Genomic DNA, 15,711 nt, shown 5'->3' with positions numbered 1-15,711 from the left:
GCTCTTGGCTCCTGCTCCTCGGGGCTGGACACGCTAAAAATGGGCAGTGAAGGCAGTTTGGGGGGAAAGCGTGTGGGATCAGTGTGGGGGATCCCCTCTACTGCTCCCCTCCTGCAACAGGGGTCCGGGATGTTCGGGCCCACCCCTTGCTGGGGAAGGAGATCCAGGGGAAACCAGGCCTGGGCAGTGCCCAGCTCCGTCCTGGGTGCCGCCCCTGCCCCCGCCCGTGCCCCTGCTCTGCGGGGAGGAGCCGCCGGAGCCTAATGGCCCTTGATGGATTTTTCTTCCAGGAATCCGCTGCGGGGTGGTTTTGTTTTTTTTCTTTTCTTCTTCTTCTTTTTTTTTTTTTTTAATTTCTCTCTCTCTTTTTTTTCCTTTTTTTCTTTTATTTTTCTTTTTTTCCCCTTTCTCTAATTTTTTTTTCCCTTTCTGCGCTGCTGTAAACACGCGTGGAGCTGGAAGGAGCGGGAATGAGGGGGGGACACGCACCTTGGGGTGGAGGGGGGGTGCTTTCGGGCAGGGCCGGCACCCCGCTTTCCTTAACTCCCTTGCGTGAGGGTTTGGGGTGAGCAGCTCTTCCCGGCGGGGGGCACACGGTGTCCCGGATCCCCGCCCGGAACGGGGGGGGGGCGACACCGGGAATTGCCCCACCGAGCCAGGGGACCCCGCGGAGCACCTTCCCAGCCCACGCAGCGCTCCGCGTTTTGGGGGGCTGTCCCCTCGGTCCCCCCGGGTCCCCCCGGGCTGGGCGGTGCCCCGGGGGGGGATGCCGCAGCCGCTGACGTCACGGCGCTCAGCCAATGGGCGCGGGCCCTGGCGGGGTGGGGCGGGGGCGGCCCCGGTGGGGAGCGGGGCTGCTCCGGGGGGTCCCGGTGCCCCCCGCTCTCCTCATGCAGGGCATGGGGAGCCTCCGGCTGGGCAGCCGCGCCGTCATGTACACGGCGGAGACCCTCCCCAAGGGCAAGAACCGCGTCATGGGGGTGAGTCTGGGGGGGTCGGGGCGAGAAACGCTTGGAAAATCCCCCCTCAGCCCCTTCCCGGGGGATTCCTGCTGATCCCTCAGGGGTGCTGCGGCTCTGGAGAGGCGCTGGGATTGAGGCATCCCCCATGCCCAGAGTGGCTCTGTGGGCAGGGGGGTTGAGTTGACCCCATTCCCTCCCATCCCTCTCCTCCAGACCATCCAGATTATGACGGGATTCCTGCACATCGGCTTCGGGATCGTCCTGACCACGCTCACCAATGTCTACACCTCGGTCTTCGTCATCGGAGAGATCCCTTTCCTGGGCGGCGTGTCGGTGCGTGCCGGGGGCTGGGAAGGGATTCCCACCGGGAAAAGAATGCCTAGGGGGGTGGGATGCCCACCAGGAAGGGAAACTCACCAGGGGACAATGCCCACAGGGAAGGGAATCCTGCTGGGGGGATGCCAGCAGGTGGGACCCCCTTTGGAAGGGATGCCCACCGGGAATGATGCACCTGCGGCTCCCGAGGCCTCGGCAGCTGGAAAACAAGGGCAGGGGGGTCACCGTGTCCCCCTGTGCCCTGTTAGTGCCACCTCTGGGCAGGTTTGGGGTGCTCGGGGTGCCCTCGGTGCCAGCTGAGCCCCGTCTCTCCTGCTGCAGTTCATCATCTCCGGGTGCCTCTCCATCGGCGCCGAGAAGAGCCCCACGGAATGCGCGGTGAGTTTTCCCGGGAGCACGCTGGGAATGGCGAGGTCAGGTGTCCATGGGGTGGGCGAGGTGTCCCTCTGGTGTTTTGGGGGGGGGTCTGCCAGCCTCCCCCAAACCCCCTGGGTGCCCACAGGTGAAGGGCAGCCAGACCATGAACGTCATCAGTGCCATCTTTGCGCTCCTGGGAATCGTGGCCTTCATCGTGGACCTCAACCTCAACGGGCTCTACCGCTCCAGCTTCAACTACTACAGCTATCTCGTCCTGGTAAAATCCCACTTGGCGCAATTCCTGCCCTTGGGAATTCCCCTGGGGCCTTTTCTCCAGCCCTCCAGGGGTGTTGTGTCCTTTCCCAAATCCCTGTTGGGGTGGCGGTTTCTCCTCTGCCGGCGCGACCTATTTTCGGCTGGTACCTCGGGAGATGAGTCACCCCCTGGAAGCGTCCATGAGCCGTAAAAACACGGCATGGAGGGCTTGGAGTGAGACCTGGGAGCTGGGGATGCAGAGGGAGAGAAGAAGGGGGAGCCACAGAACGCTGCCCTCTGTGGGATTCATCCTCCTGGGGGGGTGCTGATGGGGTTTTCCCCATCCTGGAGCTCGCAGGGAATGGGATTTCCATCGTGCTGCTCATCTTCACCATCCTGGAATTCTGCATCGCCGTGGCCACCGCCAATTTCTGGTGCCGGGCCACCCGCCTCAGCTCCAACGAGGTAGGATGAGGGGGTGGCAGGGCTGGATCCCAAAAACTGCACGCCATGATCCCAGTGTCTCCCGTAATCCTGGTGTTTCCCAGGCCATGCTGATCGTCCCCAGTGCCACCCGTGTGGATCTGGCCGTGCCACCGGCGGAGCTGCCTCAGCCTCCCAGCTACAGCGAGGTGATCCCAGGAATAGCCTGGCTAGGAGCAGAATCGGCACTGGGATGGCTCCTGGGATGGCAGTCCCCATCCTGCTGTCATCACTGTCCCCTCCCTGGGAGAACTTCCCACCCCAAAGCCCAGGGAGCATCCTGGAGCATCCATCCCTCTGCTCTGGGAATGGGGAGGAGGCCCCAAACCCCCGTGGGTGGTGGGTGCTGGGGGTGGGGTCCCCCCAAATCCTGTCCCCTTTCCAAAACACCTGCTGGTCTCTTTGCAGCTGGCTGCTCCTGAAGTCTGACACCGAGGCTGCTGGAATGGGATCCTGCCTCCATCGCTCCTAAATCCCAGGGCTACGGCATCCTCCTCCCACTGTGCTGCTGGCTGGGATGTGCTGGTCCCCCCAAAAGCCAGGGGCACCCCCCAGTTCCCTGCCCCTCTGCCCCTGGGCCTGATCTGAGGGGCTCCACTTGCTGGCTGCTATGGGAAGGGGCTTCTCCAAGGGGGAAATCTTGGGCAATTCCTGCCTGTAAATCCCTGGTGGGATGCTGGGGTTGGCTCATGTTGGGGTTCAGGAATTCCTGGTGGTTTGGAGTGACCCCAAGGTGTGCCGGGAGCCGGGCGGGTCACCGGAGCATCTACCTCGGCTCGTCCCCTGTTGGCTTCATTTTCTCTTGGGAATAAATGCTCTCTCCAGGCTTGTGTCTCCTGAATTTGGGAATTTTCAGCGTGGGAGCTACACTTCCCCCTCACAGAGCTGCTGCCCCTCAGCAAAGAGGCTCCTCCTGCCTGATCTAGGGATACTTGCTCTCTCCTGAGGAGACAATTCCTGATGGAATTCTGCTCCCCTCAACTCCTGGTACCCCCTTGCTTTCCTGGAGGGGAATTCTGCTCCCCTAAACCCCTGGCACCTGCTCCCAAGGGAGTTTTGCTCCTCTAAAATCCTGGTGCCTGCTCTCCTGAGGGAATTCTGCCCCTCAAGACCCCTCTCCCGAGGGAATTCTGCCCCTCAAGAGCCCTCTCCTGAGGGAATTCTGCTCCTCAAGAGCCCTCTCCTGAGGGAATTCTGCCCCTCAAGACCCCTCTCCTGAGAGAATTCCATCCTCCTAAACCCCAGTACCTGATTCTGAGGGAATTTTGTCCCCATAAACCCCTCAGTACCTGCTCACCTGGGGGAATTCTGCCCCTCTAATCCCCTCTCCTGCTGGAATTCTACCCTCTAAAGCAAGGTACCTGGCGTCCCCAGGGAATTCTGCTCCCCAAGCCCCCCCATTCCAGCGTGGTTTGCTATATTTAGCTCGGCTGGAGCAGCCGGACAGCCGGCGGCGGTGCCGGTGACGCCAGCACATCCCGGTTCTTCCGCCACCGGAGAAGCTGCCCTGGGGCTGGAGCTGCTCTGGGAGGTGACATGGGGACACCGGTGTCATGTGCTCGCTGTTCCCACAATCCTGGATGGCGGGAATGGCGATGAGGGGTGCTCCCAAACCTTATCCATGCAGCAATTCCTGAAAAATTCTTTATTTTCAGGGAAGGAAAAGGGCTCTGGGATCATTTTGAACAGGACCAGGTTTGTCAGCTCCTGACAAGCTCATTTATGGCTCCACCCTTAAATATCCTGCATCTGGGGGAATGCTGGTGCATTTAATGAGGTGGTGATGAGCATCCAGTGGCATCAAATTATTTAAGGACCATCCCAAGCTCATGGAAGTGGAAAGGTGGGATGGAGGTGAGGAAAGAGACGCCAGTGCTGATTTTCCAAGCGGTGGGACTTGTGAGTCCCACTCCTGGTGAGTTCCCAGTGCTCTGGGGGAGGATCCTGTTGATTTCTGGGGACAGGACCCATCCCAAATTTCCCCTCCAGTGCCAGAGTGGGATCGGTGACCTCCTCATTGAACATTCCCCTAGGTTTTAGGGTGACTTCAGTGTTTTCCTGCTCCTTTCCACACTCCCTGACAATGCTCCGGCTGCTCAGCCAAAGCCTCATGGATTATTCACTCCCTGTCAGTTATTTCTGTTCCCGGCTCTGAAAAAATAATGAGCCCGATGAGTAGGAAAAGCCCCAGGGATTTGGGGAGCAGGATGAACAGGCTGCCTCTGCTCAGCCCGTGGCCACAGCCCATTACAGCCCCGGCTCCTCACCTGCGGCTCCGGAGCATCCCGACCTCTCCTGGCTCCACCGGGACCGCCACGAAGCCACCCCGCCTCCCATCCGAGCTCTGTGTTTTCCCGGTGTGGTGCTTTCCTGGGAAGGAGAATTCCTCCTCCTCCACTGGCATCAGGGTCTGTTTTCCTGGAGTATCCCAGTGTTCAGATGTGGCTTTCCCTGAAAAGGCTGGAGTAAGTGTTGAAGGCTCTATGGGAATGTGGGTTTTTTTGAAATATATTTTTATTTTTAGGCGGGAATTTGCAGATCTAGGGGGAGTGGAGACTTCCAGGAGTTGGGAATAGCAGGTGACAGGGACCACAGAGTTTTGTGTCCCTGAGGGAGATGATCCCTAAGGAAAACCAAAACCCTTGGAGGAGAAGGGGAACTGTGAGGTGAACTGGGGTGTCCCATTGGCTCTTCCCTTTGGGAAGAGAAGGATTCAGGGGGACCTTGGCAACTCTTCCAGCACCTAAAGGCGCCCCAAGAGAGCTGGAGAGGGACTTTAGAAAAGAGCCTGGAGTGCCAGGACAAGGGGGAATGGCTTCCCACTGCCAGGGAGTGGGTTTAGATGGGATATTGGGAAAAAATTTTTCCCTGCGAGGGTGGGGATGTGCTGGAACGGATTTCCCAGGGAAGTTGTAGCTGCCCCATGCCTGGAAATGTTTAAGGTCCCATTCCAGGATTGCCAGTGGAAGTCGATGTGGGTGAAGCCTTGGAGAAGTTTTCTGGAACTTTTCTGCAGCCTCAAGAGTTTTTCTGGGAATGAGTGGATCAAAGGCTGGAACGTCACGTGCGGGGGTTGATGGACACATCTGGGACAGGGTTTGGGAGCAATGTCACCGCGTCCCAAATGCCAGGTATGGATCACCCCAGCAGGCAGCAATGCCCCCCCAGCCTCCTGCCTGCTCCTTGTTCCAGATTCCCTAATCTAGGAAGGACACTGGGATGCTTAAAGCCAAAAAACCTGAAACCTTTCCCAGAAAACATGACTTTCCTTCTGGAATCAGTAGGGAAAGAGCCCTGTGGGAAGCAGAAACACCTGGAAGCAAAGCAAAATGTTGACTTTTGGTATTTTTATGGGGATATAAAGTTTGTCCCAGGAAGCAGCAAGTTTCTTTGGAGAGCTTTTCTCCATTGTAATCTATTTTCTTTGGAAAAAAACTAATGGATTTTTGGGGTTGGAAAAAGAATTTTGGTTCCACCGGGCTCATAAATTTTGTCCTGTGCTGGTGGGAGGGAATTTGGGAGGGTCTCGCTGATCCCCCCTGAGCATCCAGTCAGGCTTCCCACATCCAAAACTCGTCCTAGAAAATAGGAAAATTAACATTAAAATCCAAGGAATGTGTTGTATATATCTACAAAGCCAAACATTCCTGCAAAGAAAAGGTTGGAAAGCTCCACCACCCGGCCCTGCTGCCTCCTTGCATCTGCTTCAAAGCTTCACCTCCTCTGAAATCCGCTTCCAAAACAAATCCTGACATCCTACCTTGGGCTCCTGCCATCCCCAGCTGGACCTGGGTTTATTTAGAAAGGGGGAAAGCGCTTTTTCCATGGATCACCCGCTCGGAAAGTGGGGTTTGGGGGCTGAGGGCAGTCACGGCTGTTTCTGGCTGCAAGGCTGGAACTTCAGGAATGCTGTAGGAATCTGGAAAAGCGGATTTGGGAGGAAATCCACCGTGTAGGGTGGTTTTGGCTGGGAATGTGAGCCGTGGATAATGGTGGAGGATACCCCGGCTGCCTAAAGGCTAAAGAGGGGATCCCAGAATTTCCACGGGGGCTCAAGTGTTCCTTCCTGGGGCTGGAACGAGATCCCTGGGATTGTTAGGATTGGAGTGTTGAGAGGCATGAGGCACCAGCAGGAATTAAAGGCTCTGAGGCATCAGGAATGTGATGAAGAGGCTGAATCTCATCCATGTCCATGTTTTTCCTGGAAAGCCGTGCTGCCAGATGCAGCCCTTTACAAGGCCAAGTGCACGCTTCCATCAGGGATGCAGGATGGAGGAAGGTCATGGGTGGGATGGAGGAATGCCATGTTCTTCCAGCTCCTTTTTGGGATATGATTTGGGCCGGTTTGGAGGGGGTGTCCCATTCCCTGGTGTGTGGGAGCATGGGGAGGGCGCAGAATCCTGGAATGGTTTGGGATGGAAGGAACCTTAAGGATCATCCAGTTCCACCCCCCTGCCATGGGCAGGGACGTGTCCCACTAACCCAGGTTGTTCCAAGCCGGCCTCAGGGCTGGAAACCGCTCCTGAGCTCTGGAAGCGCGACGCTTCCAAACGCGGCCTCTCAGCTCCCTCTAGAGCCAGAGAGAAGGAAAAAACTTCCACAAGTTGCTCCACCTGCTCCTGAAATCGCCACCTGGAGGGTCCTGTCCTTTCCCAGGCAGAGAGAAAGGTGTTGGGGTGATGCCAGAATCCTGGACCTAAAAATTCCCGTTCCACCAAGAAATTCCTGCCCTGTACGCATCAGACATCCAGGAAACCTGGGGCGTCCTCCAGGTCGCCATGGGGTATCCCAATGCTCCTGGAGAAAAGGACATGGCTGTTTTCTGGGAGAAGGGAGGAATGGAGGCAGGAAGGGGCCTCTGAATCCCTCGGGATCCCCTTGCCGTGTGTGGTGGCTCCATTCCCAGCCTGAGCTCCCATTTCCCATATAAATAACAGCATCTCCTTTCCCTCCGACTCCCAGTGGAGATAGCCAGAGATCCCTGAATCCCTCCTGCGTGTCCTCACTGGGGACAAACCCACAGGACTGGAGGAGGGAGAATTCCCAAAAATGGCAATAAAGGCATTTCCTATATAAGGGGGTTTATAACGTTCCCTGTATCAATGCAAGTTTTTCCTGGGAAGTGGGCAGGGTTACGTTATGAACACCTCATTAGGCACCAAGCTAATTGCAGGAGTGATTCCCAAACAAAGCATCCACAATTTGGGATGGAAAGGGGATCTTGGAGCATCCTGAGGGAAAAGTATCCAACCCTTCCCAAGGCTGCAGAGGCCGGGGAGGGGTTCCCTGTCCCTCCCTCCCTCTTCCTGTGCAGGATTTTGGGAGCCTCCATTGGCAAAGCCGCCGCGTTGAGCAAGAGGGCCCTGACGAGAATTCCATGAGCGAGCTTCCCGCAGGGAGCAAAGGGCAGCGGGAGCGTGCCCCTGCCTGGCCGGCACCTCCCGGGGATTTCGGACAGCAAAGGGACCACGGCGAGGAGGAAGAGGAGGAGGAAGGCACCTGGGAATTCCTCCAGCTTCCTGGGCTCGTTCCCAGGCCATGGCGGCCACCACGGTGACCGACGCCGGCAGCGTCAGGATCATCACGGAGGTGATCCCGGCCACGGATCCCCGGGCAGCCCAGCTGGCCTCAGGCTCCCAGGCACCTGCCAGGACCTCGTTCCAAACAGAAGGCTTCCGGAGGGCTCATCCCAAGGTGTTGGGGGTGAGACTCGGCCTTCCAGGGGCCCAGCAGGAATTGGGGATCCGCAGGGATTGTCCTGCTGGACGTTCCCCCTGGCTGGGTGGGGGGGACATTGGGACAGTGCCTCTCCCAGTCCCTTCCCGGCACTGTGACGTGGGATTGGGGTGGGATGTGTCTCCCTCATCCTTCCCCAGACCATCCACCTCTTCAGTGGAATTGTCCACGTCTGCTTCGGGCTCATCCTGACGCTGTCGGAGCACAGTAACCCTTCCCTCCCTGTGGCCAGCGGGATCCTCTTCTGGCTGGGGATCCTGGTAAGTTGGGACGAGGACGTTGGGAATCTCAGAGAATCCTGGTGAACTGGGGACAATATCCCAGGGTCAGCAGGTCTCCACTGACCATCCCCCTCCCACATTCCGGGGTGTTTGTGCATCCCTGAACCCCAATTCCCACCCAGGAAGGGTGCCAGGGAAGTCTGCCTTGCTGCTGACACCCATTCCCGCTGTTTTCCAAGTAGCTCCTGGTCTCGGGCTCGTTGCTGGTGGAAAGTGAAAGGAAAGACAGCCCTGTGCTGGTAAGATCCAGGCTGGGAGGGGCAACGTGTCCCCCCATTCCTTGTGTCCCTTCCAGCAGCTGCCGGGACCCCTCCACAGCCTGGATTCATCCCATGGGATCCACAGGCGGAAGTGCCCAGCTCTCCCACATGGAGCACAGGATGGGGGTCAGGGTCACTGTGGGATGAGGGGGATTAAAGATCCAGGAGCCCCTCGTGGCTTTGGAATCACTGTGGGATTCCAGGGATGAAAGGTCCAGGAGACCCTCATGGCTTTGGAATCGGTGTGGGATGACAGGGATGAAAGGTCCAGGAGGACCTCATGGCCTTGGAATCACTGTGGGATGACAGGGATGAAAGGTCCAGGAGGCCCTCATGGCTTTGGAATCACTGTGGGATGACAGGGATGAAAGGTCCAGGAGGCCCTCATGGCCTTGGAATCACTGTGGGATTCCAGGGATAAAATGTCCAGGAGACCCTCATGGCTTTGGAATCACTGTGGGATCCCAGGGATGAAAGGTCCAGGAGACCCTCATGGCTTTGGAATCGGTGTGGGATGACAGGGATGAAAGGTCCAGGAGGCCCTCATGGCCTTGGAATCACTGTGGGATGACAGGGATGAAAGGTCCAGGAGGACCTCATGGCCTTGGAATCACTGTGGGATGAGGGGGACAAAAGCGGGCAGCTTCTCCAGGAGCTCTCTGGTCCCAGCTGAATGCTCCACGTGGGAAGCGGCCCTTCCCGGCTCCGTGTCACGGGGTGCTTCCCGCAGGTCAAGGCCTGCTGTGTGGTCAGCGTGGGCGTCGTCCTGGGCACGCTGGTGGCCACCGGGATCCACGGCACGGCCATCACCCGCATCGTGCCCGGCTGCGAGCCGCCCGGGCCCTTCCAGCGGCGCCCGGAATGGTGCCTCAACGCTGAGAGCAAGGTGCGACAGCCGCGGGTGAATCCCGGCCTCCCTGCGCGGTGTTCGGGGATCCAGGTCCTCGCTGGGAGGTGCTGGATCCCGGGATATCCCCGCTCTCCTCCTCGCAGCTGCTGAGCAACAGCCTGGATTCCATCCTGGTGATCCTCGCCCTCCTGGAATTCTGCGTGGCCGTGGCGGTTCTGGCGTTTGGATACGACACGCTCCGGCAGCACACCTACACCCAGCTGGTGAGGGAGGGCATCCCTGGGATTCCCTGGAATGCTGAACCACCCCTTCCTTCCTGGCGCCCCAGTCCGGGCGTCCCCGCGTCCCTCCCTGAGATTTTCCCTGTTTTTGCTTTCCCAGGCGCTGTAGCCGCGGCCCAGCCCCGCACGTCCCCGTACCGGAGCCCCCCGGGATGCCCTCAGCGTGTTCGCTCCCCAATAAAGGCCTCTCCCCAGCCCAGCCCAGCCCGCGCGTGTCTCCGGGGGTGGCTCGGGGTGCGGGGGGGCTCGCCCCGGGTGTGTTTGCGGGAGTTCGGCGGGTCCCGGTACCGGCGGCCACGGTGCTGCCCGGCACAAAGATGGCGGCCACGCCCCACACAAACATGGCGGCCGCCGCCGTGCGCTGAGGGTGTTGCCCAATACAAAAATGGCGGCCAGGGAGGCGCTCTGGCTTCGCGCTCCTGCGGGGATCGCGGCTCTGACGTCATCTCTCCGCGACGCCGCGGAGCCGCGTGGATCATGGAGGCGGAGAACGGGGGGAGCCCGGGAGCGGGAGCGGGAGCGGGACCGGGACCGGGAGCGGGAGCGACCCCCGAGGGGCCCAGCGGGGCCGCCGCGGCTCCGGCCGCGCCTCGGCGGCGGCGGAAAGGCGGCAAGAAGCGGCAGGAGGCGGCGGTGGCCATCCCGCGGGGCAAGCCCAAGTCGGGACGCGTGTGGAAGGATCCCGGGAAGAAGAGGTGGGAAGGGAGGCGGGCACTGGGGGGACAGTTCATGGGGGGCTTCGGGCTCCAGAAGGGCTCCCTGGGGGGTCATGAGGTCTGGGGGGATTTTGAGGGGGACAGGATTGTTTGTGGGGGGCTTGTGAGGGCGTTCCGGAGGTATCCATGGCCTTTAGGAAGGATCCAGAGGTGCCAGGGATGACTTGGAGGGGATGCTGAGGATGCCGTGGGATGCTCCGAGGTTGGCGGAGTTTCGTGGAATTCTGGAGGGGAGCTGGAGCGGCCCCGGCTGCAGCCCGGCGTTTTTGGGGATCCAGCCCCTGTGGTGTGCCCACGCAGGTTCTCCCACATGATCCAGGACAAGGCGCTGCGCAGCTCCTGGGCACGGAAAATGAAGGAGAGGCAGGAGAGGAAGCTGGTCCGGGATCTGGCACGGCAGCTGGAGGAAGCCAAGCAGAAGGAGAAGGAGGTAACGGGGCTCAGGAGCTGGAGAATTCCCATCTTTCCCGAGCACAATCCCATGTCTCTGCCCTATTCCCGGCCTCAGAGCCCAGGAGGAGGGCAGCTGGGCTGGAGAATTCCCTGTCCTGCTGCCAAATCCACTCACTGACGGTCACATGCCCCAAGTCACTGACTCGGAATAAACTCCCTGGGTCAATTCCAGCCTCACCCAGGGTGGAAAAGCTGCTGGAATGACAGATTCCACACTTGGCTGGGCAGGGGCTGCTTTGGGTTTAATCCCAGGGGAAGGGATCCGCAGGGAATGTTGTGCTGCTGCTCCCACAGGAGAAGAAGCGGCGGCGGGAGGAAAACCTGAAGCGGCGCCTGGAAAACGAGCGGAAAGCCGAGGTTGTCCAAGTGGTGAGTGCCCTGTGCCAGCTGGGAACGGCCCCGCGGGCACCCCACAACCTCCAGCCCCATGGATTGCTGCAGTTCCTCTCCCTGCCTCCGTCTTTGGAGGATCCTGGGAGATTCCCAGCAAAACCGGGCAGGCTGGAATCGTGTCCCCTGTGTTCTGCCAGGCTGGGGAACCCCAGAACTGAGGGATAACGGGGTGGTGGAGCGAGGAAAATGTGGCACTGGAGGGGATCCATGTGGGGAAAGCCTGGCTTTTCCATCGGGAAGAGACCTGGGAGCTCGGGGTGGGTGAGGTGGAGCGCTCACCTGTGGGTGAGGATGGGGTTGGTGTTGGGATAAATCCCTTCCTAGATCCTGAGGGTGGTGGGAGGCTGGGAGCCATCCATGCCCATCCTGCCTCGTGCCCACACTCTGCTCCATTCCTGGAAATGCTCCTGGACAGAGCTTGGAGCAACCTGCACCAGTGGAAAGTGTCCCTGCCCATGGCCGGGGTGGGAACTGCATCATCCCCAAGGCCCCTTCCAACCCAAACCATTCCAGGCTCCTGTGGTTCCATGAAATCTCCTCTCTTTCCCCATTTCCCAGATCCGGAACCCCCTGAAGCTCAGGAGGGCCAGGAAGAAGCAGCTGAGGCGGGTGGAGAAGCGGGACACGCTGGCCCTGCTGCAGAAGACGCCCGTGAGGCGCAGCACGGAGTGAGGCAGGGTTTGGGATGCTGCCACGAGGATCCCGCTGCTTCCCGGGGGATTTTCCTCGGCTGCCAGGACCCTCAGTGTTGGACAAACAGCAGGACAGAGCTGAGGGGGTGCATTCCTCAGGCACCAGCTGCTGGATCCCCCAATCCCTGTGGAATCAGGATGTGGCCGGTGCCAGAGGCCGGAACAGAACTTTGCTTTCCCAAATTTGCCTTTTTCTTGTAAAAATGAATAGGAACTGAGACAGATTCGCCTCCACTGGCTCTGGGGACTGAGGGCTCCAGCTGGGGCCTTCCCTAAGGCATTCCTAGGGTTGGAGTGTGCCATGGCCCCTCATTCCTTGCAGTTGCCCTTTCCCCAAAGAGGGAATTCCCGTTGGGAATGAGCCCTGGAACCCGTCCGCAAGGAAGGGGGCACAGTGTCACACACCCTCCTGTGGGGGGCAACACTGGGAATTTGGCAGGGGCTGGAAGCTGGAAATCCACATGGATTTCTTAACATTCCTGGTTTTTCTTGGTCCGTGGACACCCCTTTCTGCATTCCTGGGGAGGGATGTGGCTGTGAGCTGGGATGGGGGCACAAAGAGGTGCACTGGGTGGAAAATGGCACTGCAGGAATCAGTGTGAAGCCCTGGGCTGGGAATACGGCCCTGGAGCTTCATCCTGGGGTGACAATTTTGGGGGGGGCCCTGAATTGGAGTGGGGTGTGCCCAGGGTGGGGGTGGTGCCGCGGGGAAAGCGGGGACTAGCAGGAATTTCGGGGTGTGGCCGCTGCCAGGCAGGCACGGGGTCACAGGGCAGGAGGGCTCTGCCCTCGCCCTTCCCGGGTTAATGATTTCCAAGGAATCTCCCTGTGCAGAGCCCACGGCCCAGCTTTGCCCGGCGGGGTAAGAGAAGGGGAAGCAGCTGGGGCCCCTGGGGGCCGACTTCCCGGTGGGACGGGTGTGGGAGAGCCACGTGTCTCCTGCCGGGCTGGACGGGGGCCAACATCCCTGTTCCCAGGCTGCCGTGCGGGGTGCACGCAGGACGGGGGGCTCGGAGGGAGCCCCTGGATCCACGCCCTGCTCCAGCTCCGGGGTGGGGAGGAGGAGAAGGACGGGGGACAGGGGGTGCTGGGAATGGCGGGGCTGGGAGGCAAAGGGGTGTCCTGGCTGCCGGGTGAGTTTTGGAGCAGGGTTTGGGGGTCAGAGGGTGGGAGGTGGTGAGGAAGGGAGGGGATGGGGACAGGGAAGCAGAGGATGGGGATTGGGGAAGGAGGAGGGGACAGGAACCAGGAAAGAAGGGACAGGGACCACGAGGGGATGGGGACATGGGAAAGAGGGGTAGGGACAGGGAAGGAGGGATGCCAGCAGAACTGTCTGGACCACAAACCCATCCTGGGGGTCCCCCGTGGGGATCCCTGGGGACAGACCCCCGCCACCAGCCCCCTCCTGGGCGTGGCAATCCCTGCGGGACGCTCAGGGCGATTCCCATCCCCAGGTGCGCCATGGTGGAGGTGACAGTGACGCCGCAGTCCTCGCTGGCCGACCGGCCGGTGCAGATCCGCGTGCGGGGACTGTCCCCATCCCAACTCGTCACCCTGCGGGCATGGCTGAAGGACGAGCAGGGCGAATGCTTCCAATCCCGCGCCTTCTTCCGCGCCGACGAAGCGGGAGAGGTGGATCCCGGGCTCCATGCCGCCCTGGGGGGCAGCTACTCCGGGGTCTGGCCCATGGGGCTCTTGTGGTTCCTGCAGCCCGACACCCTTTTCCGCCGGCTGGTCAAGCGGGATGTGGCCGGCAGCCCCTTCCGCGTGCGGCTGGAGGTGCTGGACGGGCTCAGCCTGGGCACGGACCCGCGGGAGCAGCCGCTGGGCTCCTGCGAGGCCGAGCGCTGGTACGTGGGCCCCGGCGTGCAGCGGGTGCCCGTCCGTGAGGGAAGGGTGCGTGGCGCCCTGTTCCTGCCTCCTGGTGAGCACTGGGGAGCGGGGAATTGGGGGATATCAAACTTGGGACTGGCAGGGGGCTTGTTCTTGGGAGCTCTTTGGTGCCCAGCCTTGCTGGGATATCCAGCTAGAATTCCCTTGGGAGCCCTGTGTACTGATATTGAACCCTGGGATCCTGGGGATGCCAAACATTGGGACCCCTGGGAAACAACACTGGGACTCCTGGGATGCTAAACCGTAAGATTCCTGGGTTGTCCAGCCCTGGAAGCCCTGGGATAACAAACCACGGGACCCCTGGGATGCCCAAAGTTGGGATTCCTGGGTTGTCCAGCCTTGGGATCCTTGAGATATCAAACCTTAGGATCTTGGGACTCCCAGGACACTGGACCTCATGCTCCTTGGGATGTCCAGCCATGGAACCTCTGGGATGCAGGACAGCATGGGTGGCTCCCTATCCCTGACATTCTCCCTGTCTTCCCACAGGTCCGGGCCCCTTCCCCGGAGTCATCGACCTGTTTGGGGGTGCCGGGGGGCTGATTGAGTTCCGGGCAGGGCTCTTGGCCAGCCGGGGCTTTGCCGTGCTGGCCCTCGCCTTCTTCGCCTACGACGACCTGCCCCGAGTCCTGGCCCAGCTGGACCTGGAATACTTCGAGGAAGCGGCAGAGCTGCTCCTCCGGCATCCCAAGGTGAGTCCTGGAGTGTGGAGAAAGGCACCTGTCAGCCAGGATGTGCTGGGGACTGGGGGAAACTTGGTGAGATGGACATCCAGGTGACCAGGGATTGCCCTGGGGACCAGGAATGTCCTGGAGCCATCCTCATCCTGGTGAGCAGGATGTCCAGGTGGCCAGGGGTAATGTCCCAGGGTTGTCCCGACACCAGGAGTGTCCCAGGGACTGGGGGATATCCCACGAGGACATCCTTGTCCTTGGCACCCACGGATGTCCCAGTAAATGTATTATTCCTGTGTATTATCCCAGCTGGCTCCATTTCCTCTTGCTTCAGGTCCGAGGCCCCGGCCTGGGCGTGGTGGGAGTCTCCAAAGGTGCGGAGGTGGCCTTGGCCATGGCCACCTTCCTGCCACAGGTGGTGGCCACGGTGTGGATCAACGGGACGAGCTTCCTGTACGGAAACCCGCTGGTCTACAAGGAGCTGCGCATCCCTGCCATTCCCTACTACACCGAGCGCGTCCTCTTCACCGAGGTGGGAGCCATGGACAACTCGGCCATCTTCACCGACCCCCGGGAGCCCGCCCGCCAGGCCTCGGCCATCCCGGTGGAGAAGATCCGGGGCAAGGTACTGTTTGTGGTGGGAGAGGCCGACCGCAGCTTCAACAGCAAGCTCTTCGCCGAGCTGGCCCTGGCGCGGATGCCGCCGGAGAGCGGCCGCATCCTGTCCTATCCCGGCGCCGGGCACCTGATCGAGCCCCCCGGGTCCCCCCTGTGCAGCAACTCCAGCATCCGGGGCACTCCCAAGCCGGTGGCGTGGGGGGGAGAGCCCCAGCCCCATGCCCGGGCGCAGGAACACTCCTGGCAGGAGATCCTGCAGTTCTTGGAGCTCCATCTGGGGTCGGTTGCTGCCATGAAGCTGTGAGGGGTGGGGAGAAGGGGTTGTGGTCACCGGGATTGTCACTGCGGGGAATAAAGTGTCACTGGTGGCTCCTGCCTGTGCTCCTGGGGGATGATGTGGGGGACACGGATTTAGGAGGTTTATTGGAGATGTTTGGGAGATACGTCAGGTATATATTGGATACATATGGG

General features: G+C 60.5%; 4 protein-coding genes across 7 annotated transcripts; all 4 read left to right on the top strand.

The window, feature by feature from the left end:
- Window positions 1-732: 732 nt before the first annotated feature.
- On the top strand, window positions 733-3,045 carry LOC135303706 (membrane-spanning 4-domains subfamily A member 12-like). 2 transcript variants are annotated; one of them, XR_010365129.1, is made up of 7 exons: window positions 733-980; window positions 1,176-1,295; window positions 1,620-1,676; window positions 1,801-1,932; window positions 2,269-2,375; window positions 2,459-2,542; window positions 2,802-2,866. XR_010365129.1 is itself a non-coding variant. In XM_064425803.1 (7 exons), the coding sequence occupies exons 1-7, from the start codon at window positions 801-803 to the stop codon at window positions 2,820-2,822; spliced, it is 708 nt and encodes a 235-aa protein (XP_064281873.1). In that variant the 5' UTR covers window positions 793-800; the 3' UTR covers window positions 2,823-3,045. The 2 variants fall into 2 exon arrangements, 1 of the variants encoding a protein (XP_064281873.1); XM_064425803.1 differs by having other exon boundaries at window positions 793-980; window positions 2,262-2,375; window positions 2,802-3,045.
- Window positions 3,046-7,898: 4,853 nt separating this feature from the next.
- LOC135303705 (membrane-spanning 4-domains subfamily A member 15-like) lies at window positions 7,899-10,037 on the top strand. The gene is made up of 6 exons (XM_064425802.1): window positions 7,899-8,096; window positions 8,270-8,389; window positions 8,593-8,649; window positions 9,401-9,556; window positions 9,664-9,783; window positions 9,902-10,037. Exons 1-6 carry the CDS (start codon window positions 7,932-7,934, stop codon window positions 9,908-9,910), a joined length of 627 nt encoding a protein of 208 aa, XP_064281872.1. The 5' UTR covers window positions 7,899-7,931; the 3' UTR covers window positions 9,911-10,037.
- An 89-nt stretch (window positions 10,038-10,126) lies between these two features.
- On the top strand, window positions 10,127-12,273 carry CCDC86 (coiled-coil domain containing 86). The gene is made up of 4 exons (XM_064425801.1): window positions 10,127-10,496; window positions 10,818-10,947; window positions 11,265-11,339; window positions 11,922-12,273. The coding sequence occupies exons 1-4, from the start codon at window positions 10,279-10,281 to the stop codon at window positions 12,033-12,035; spliced, it is 537 nt and encodes a 178-aa protein (XP_064281871.1). The 5' UTR covers window positions 10,127-10,278; the 3' UTR covers window positions 12,036-12,273.
- A 146-nt stretch (window positions 12,274-12,419) lies between these two features.
- Window positions 12,420-15,610, top strand: LOC135303702 (acyl-coenzyme A amino acid N-acyltransferase 2-like). 3 transcript variants are annotated; one of them, XM_064425799.1, is made up of 4 exons: window positions 12,420-12,917; window positions 13,510-13,979; window positions 14,438-14,640; window positions 14,957-15,610. In XM_064425799.1, the coding sequence occupies exons 1-4, from the start codon at window positions 12,862-12,864 to the stop codon at window positions 15,542-15,544; spliced, it is 1,317 nt and encodes a 438-aa protein (XP_064281869.1). In that variant the 5' UTR covers window positions 12,420-12,861; the 3' UTR covers window positions 15,545-15,610. The 3 variants fall into 3 exon arrangements, with proteins under 3 accessions (XP_064281869.1, XP_064281870.1, XP_064281868.1); XM_064425800.1 differs by having other exon boundaries at window positions 12,420-13,107; XM_064425798.1 differs by lacking the exon at window positions 12,420-12,917 and having other exon boundaries at window positions 13,272-13,979.
- The last annotated feature ends 101 nt before the right edge of the window (window positions 15,611-15,711 follow it).

The sequence above is a fragment of the Passer domesticus genome, chromosome 6 (genome assembly GCF_036417665.1).
Source record: "Passer domesticus isolate bPasDom1 chromosome 6, bPasDom1.hap1, whole genome shotgun sequence".
NCBI lineage: Eukaryota > Metazoa > Chordata > Aves > Passeriformes > Passeridae > Passer > Passer domesticus.
The sequence above is the reverse complement of the archived record's forward strand: the minus strand, read 5'-3'. Positions and strand labels throughout refer to the sequence as shown.

What these genes read in the sequence shown, in the direction of transcription:
- LOC135303705 (XM_064425802.1), top strand. Translation starts at nt 7,932, where the DNA reads ATGGCGGCCACCACGGTGACCGACGCCGGCAGCGTCAGGATCATCACG. An exon ending in CTCATCCCAAGGTGTTGGGG is followed by an intron (nt 8,097 to 8,269) that starts GTGAGACTCGGC and finishes ATCCTTCCCCAG; the next exon opens with ACCATCCACCTCTTCAGTGG. An exon ending in TCTTCTGGCTGGGGATCCTG is followed by an intron (nt 8,390 to 8,592) that starts GTAAGTTGGGAC and finishes TTTTCCAAGTAG; the next exon opens with CTCCTGGTCTCGGGCTCGTT.
- LOC135303706 (XM_064425803.1), top strand. Translation starts at nt 801, where the DNA reads ATGGGCGCGGGCCCTGGCGGGGTGGGGCGGGGGCGGCCCCGGTGGGGA. An exon ending in GCAAGAACCGCGTCATGGGG is followed by an intron (nt 981 to 1,175) that starts GTGAGTCTGGGG and finishes CCTCTCCTCCAG; the next exon opens with ACCATCCAGATTATGACGGG. An exon ending in ACTACAGCTATCTCGTCCTG is followed by an intron (nt 1,933 to 2,261) that starts GTAAAATCCCAC and finishes CCCATCCTGGAG; the next exon opens with CTCGCAGGGAATGGGATTTC.
- LOC135303702 (XM_064425798.1), top strand. Translation starts at nt 13,340, where the DNA reads ATGGGAAAGAGGGGTAGGGACAGGGAAGGAGGGATGCCAGCAGAACTG. An exon ending in CGCCCTGTTCCTGCCTCCTG is followed by an intron (nt 13,980 to 14,437) that starts GTGAGCACTGGG and finishes GTCTTCCCACAG; the next exon opens with GTCCGGGCCCCTTCCCCGGA. An exon ending in TGCTCCTCCGGCATCCCAAG is followed by an intron (nt 14,641 to 14,956) that starts GTGAGTCCTGGA and finishes CTCTTGCTTCAG; the next exon opens with GTCCGAGGCCCCGGCCTGGG.
- CCDC86 (XM_064425801.1), top strand. Translation starts at nt 10,279, where the DNA reads ATGGAGGCGGAGAACGGGGGGAGCCCGGGAGCGGGAGCGGGAGCGGGA. An exon ending in CCAAGCAGAAGGAGAAGGAG is followed by an intron (nt 10,948 to 11,264) that starts GTAACGGGGCTC and finishes CTGCTCCCACAG; the next exon opens with GAGAAGAAGCGGCGGCGGGA. An exon ending in AAGCCGAGGTTGTCCAAGTG is followed by an intron (nt 11,340 to 11,921) that starts GTGAGTGCCCTG and finishes CCCATTTCCCAG; the next exon opens with ATCCGGAACCCCCTGAAGCT.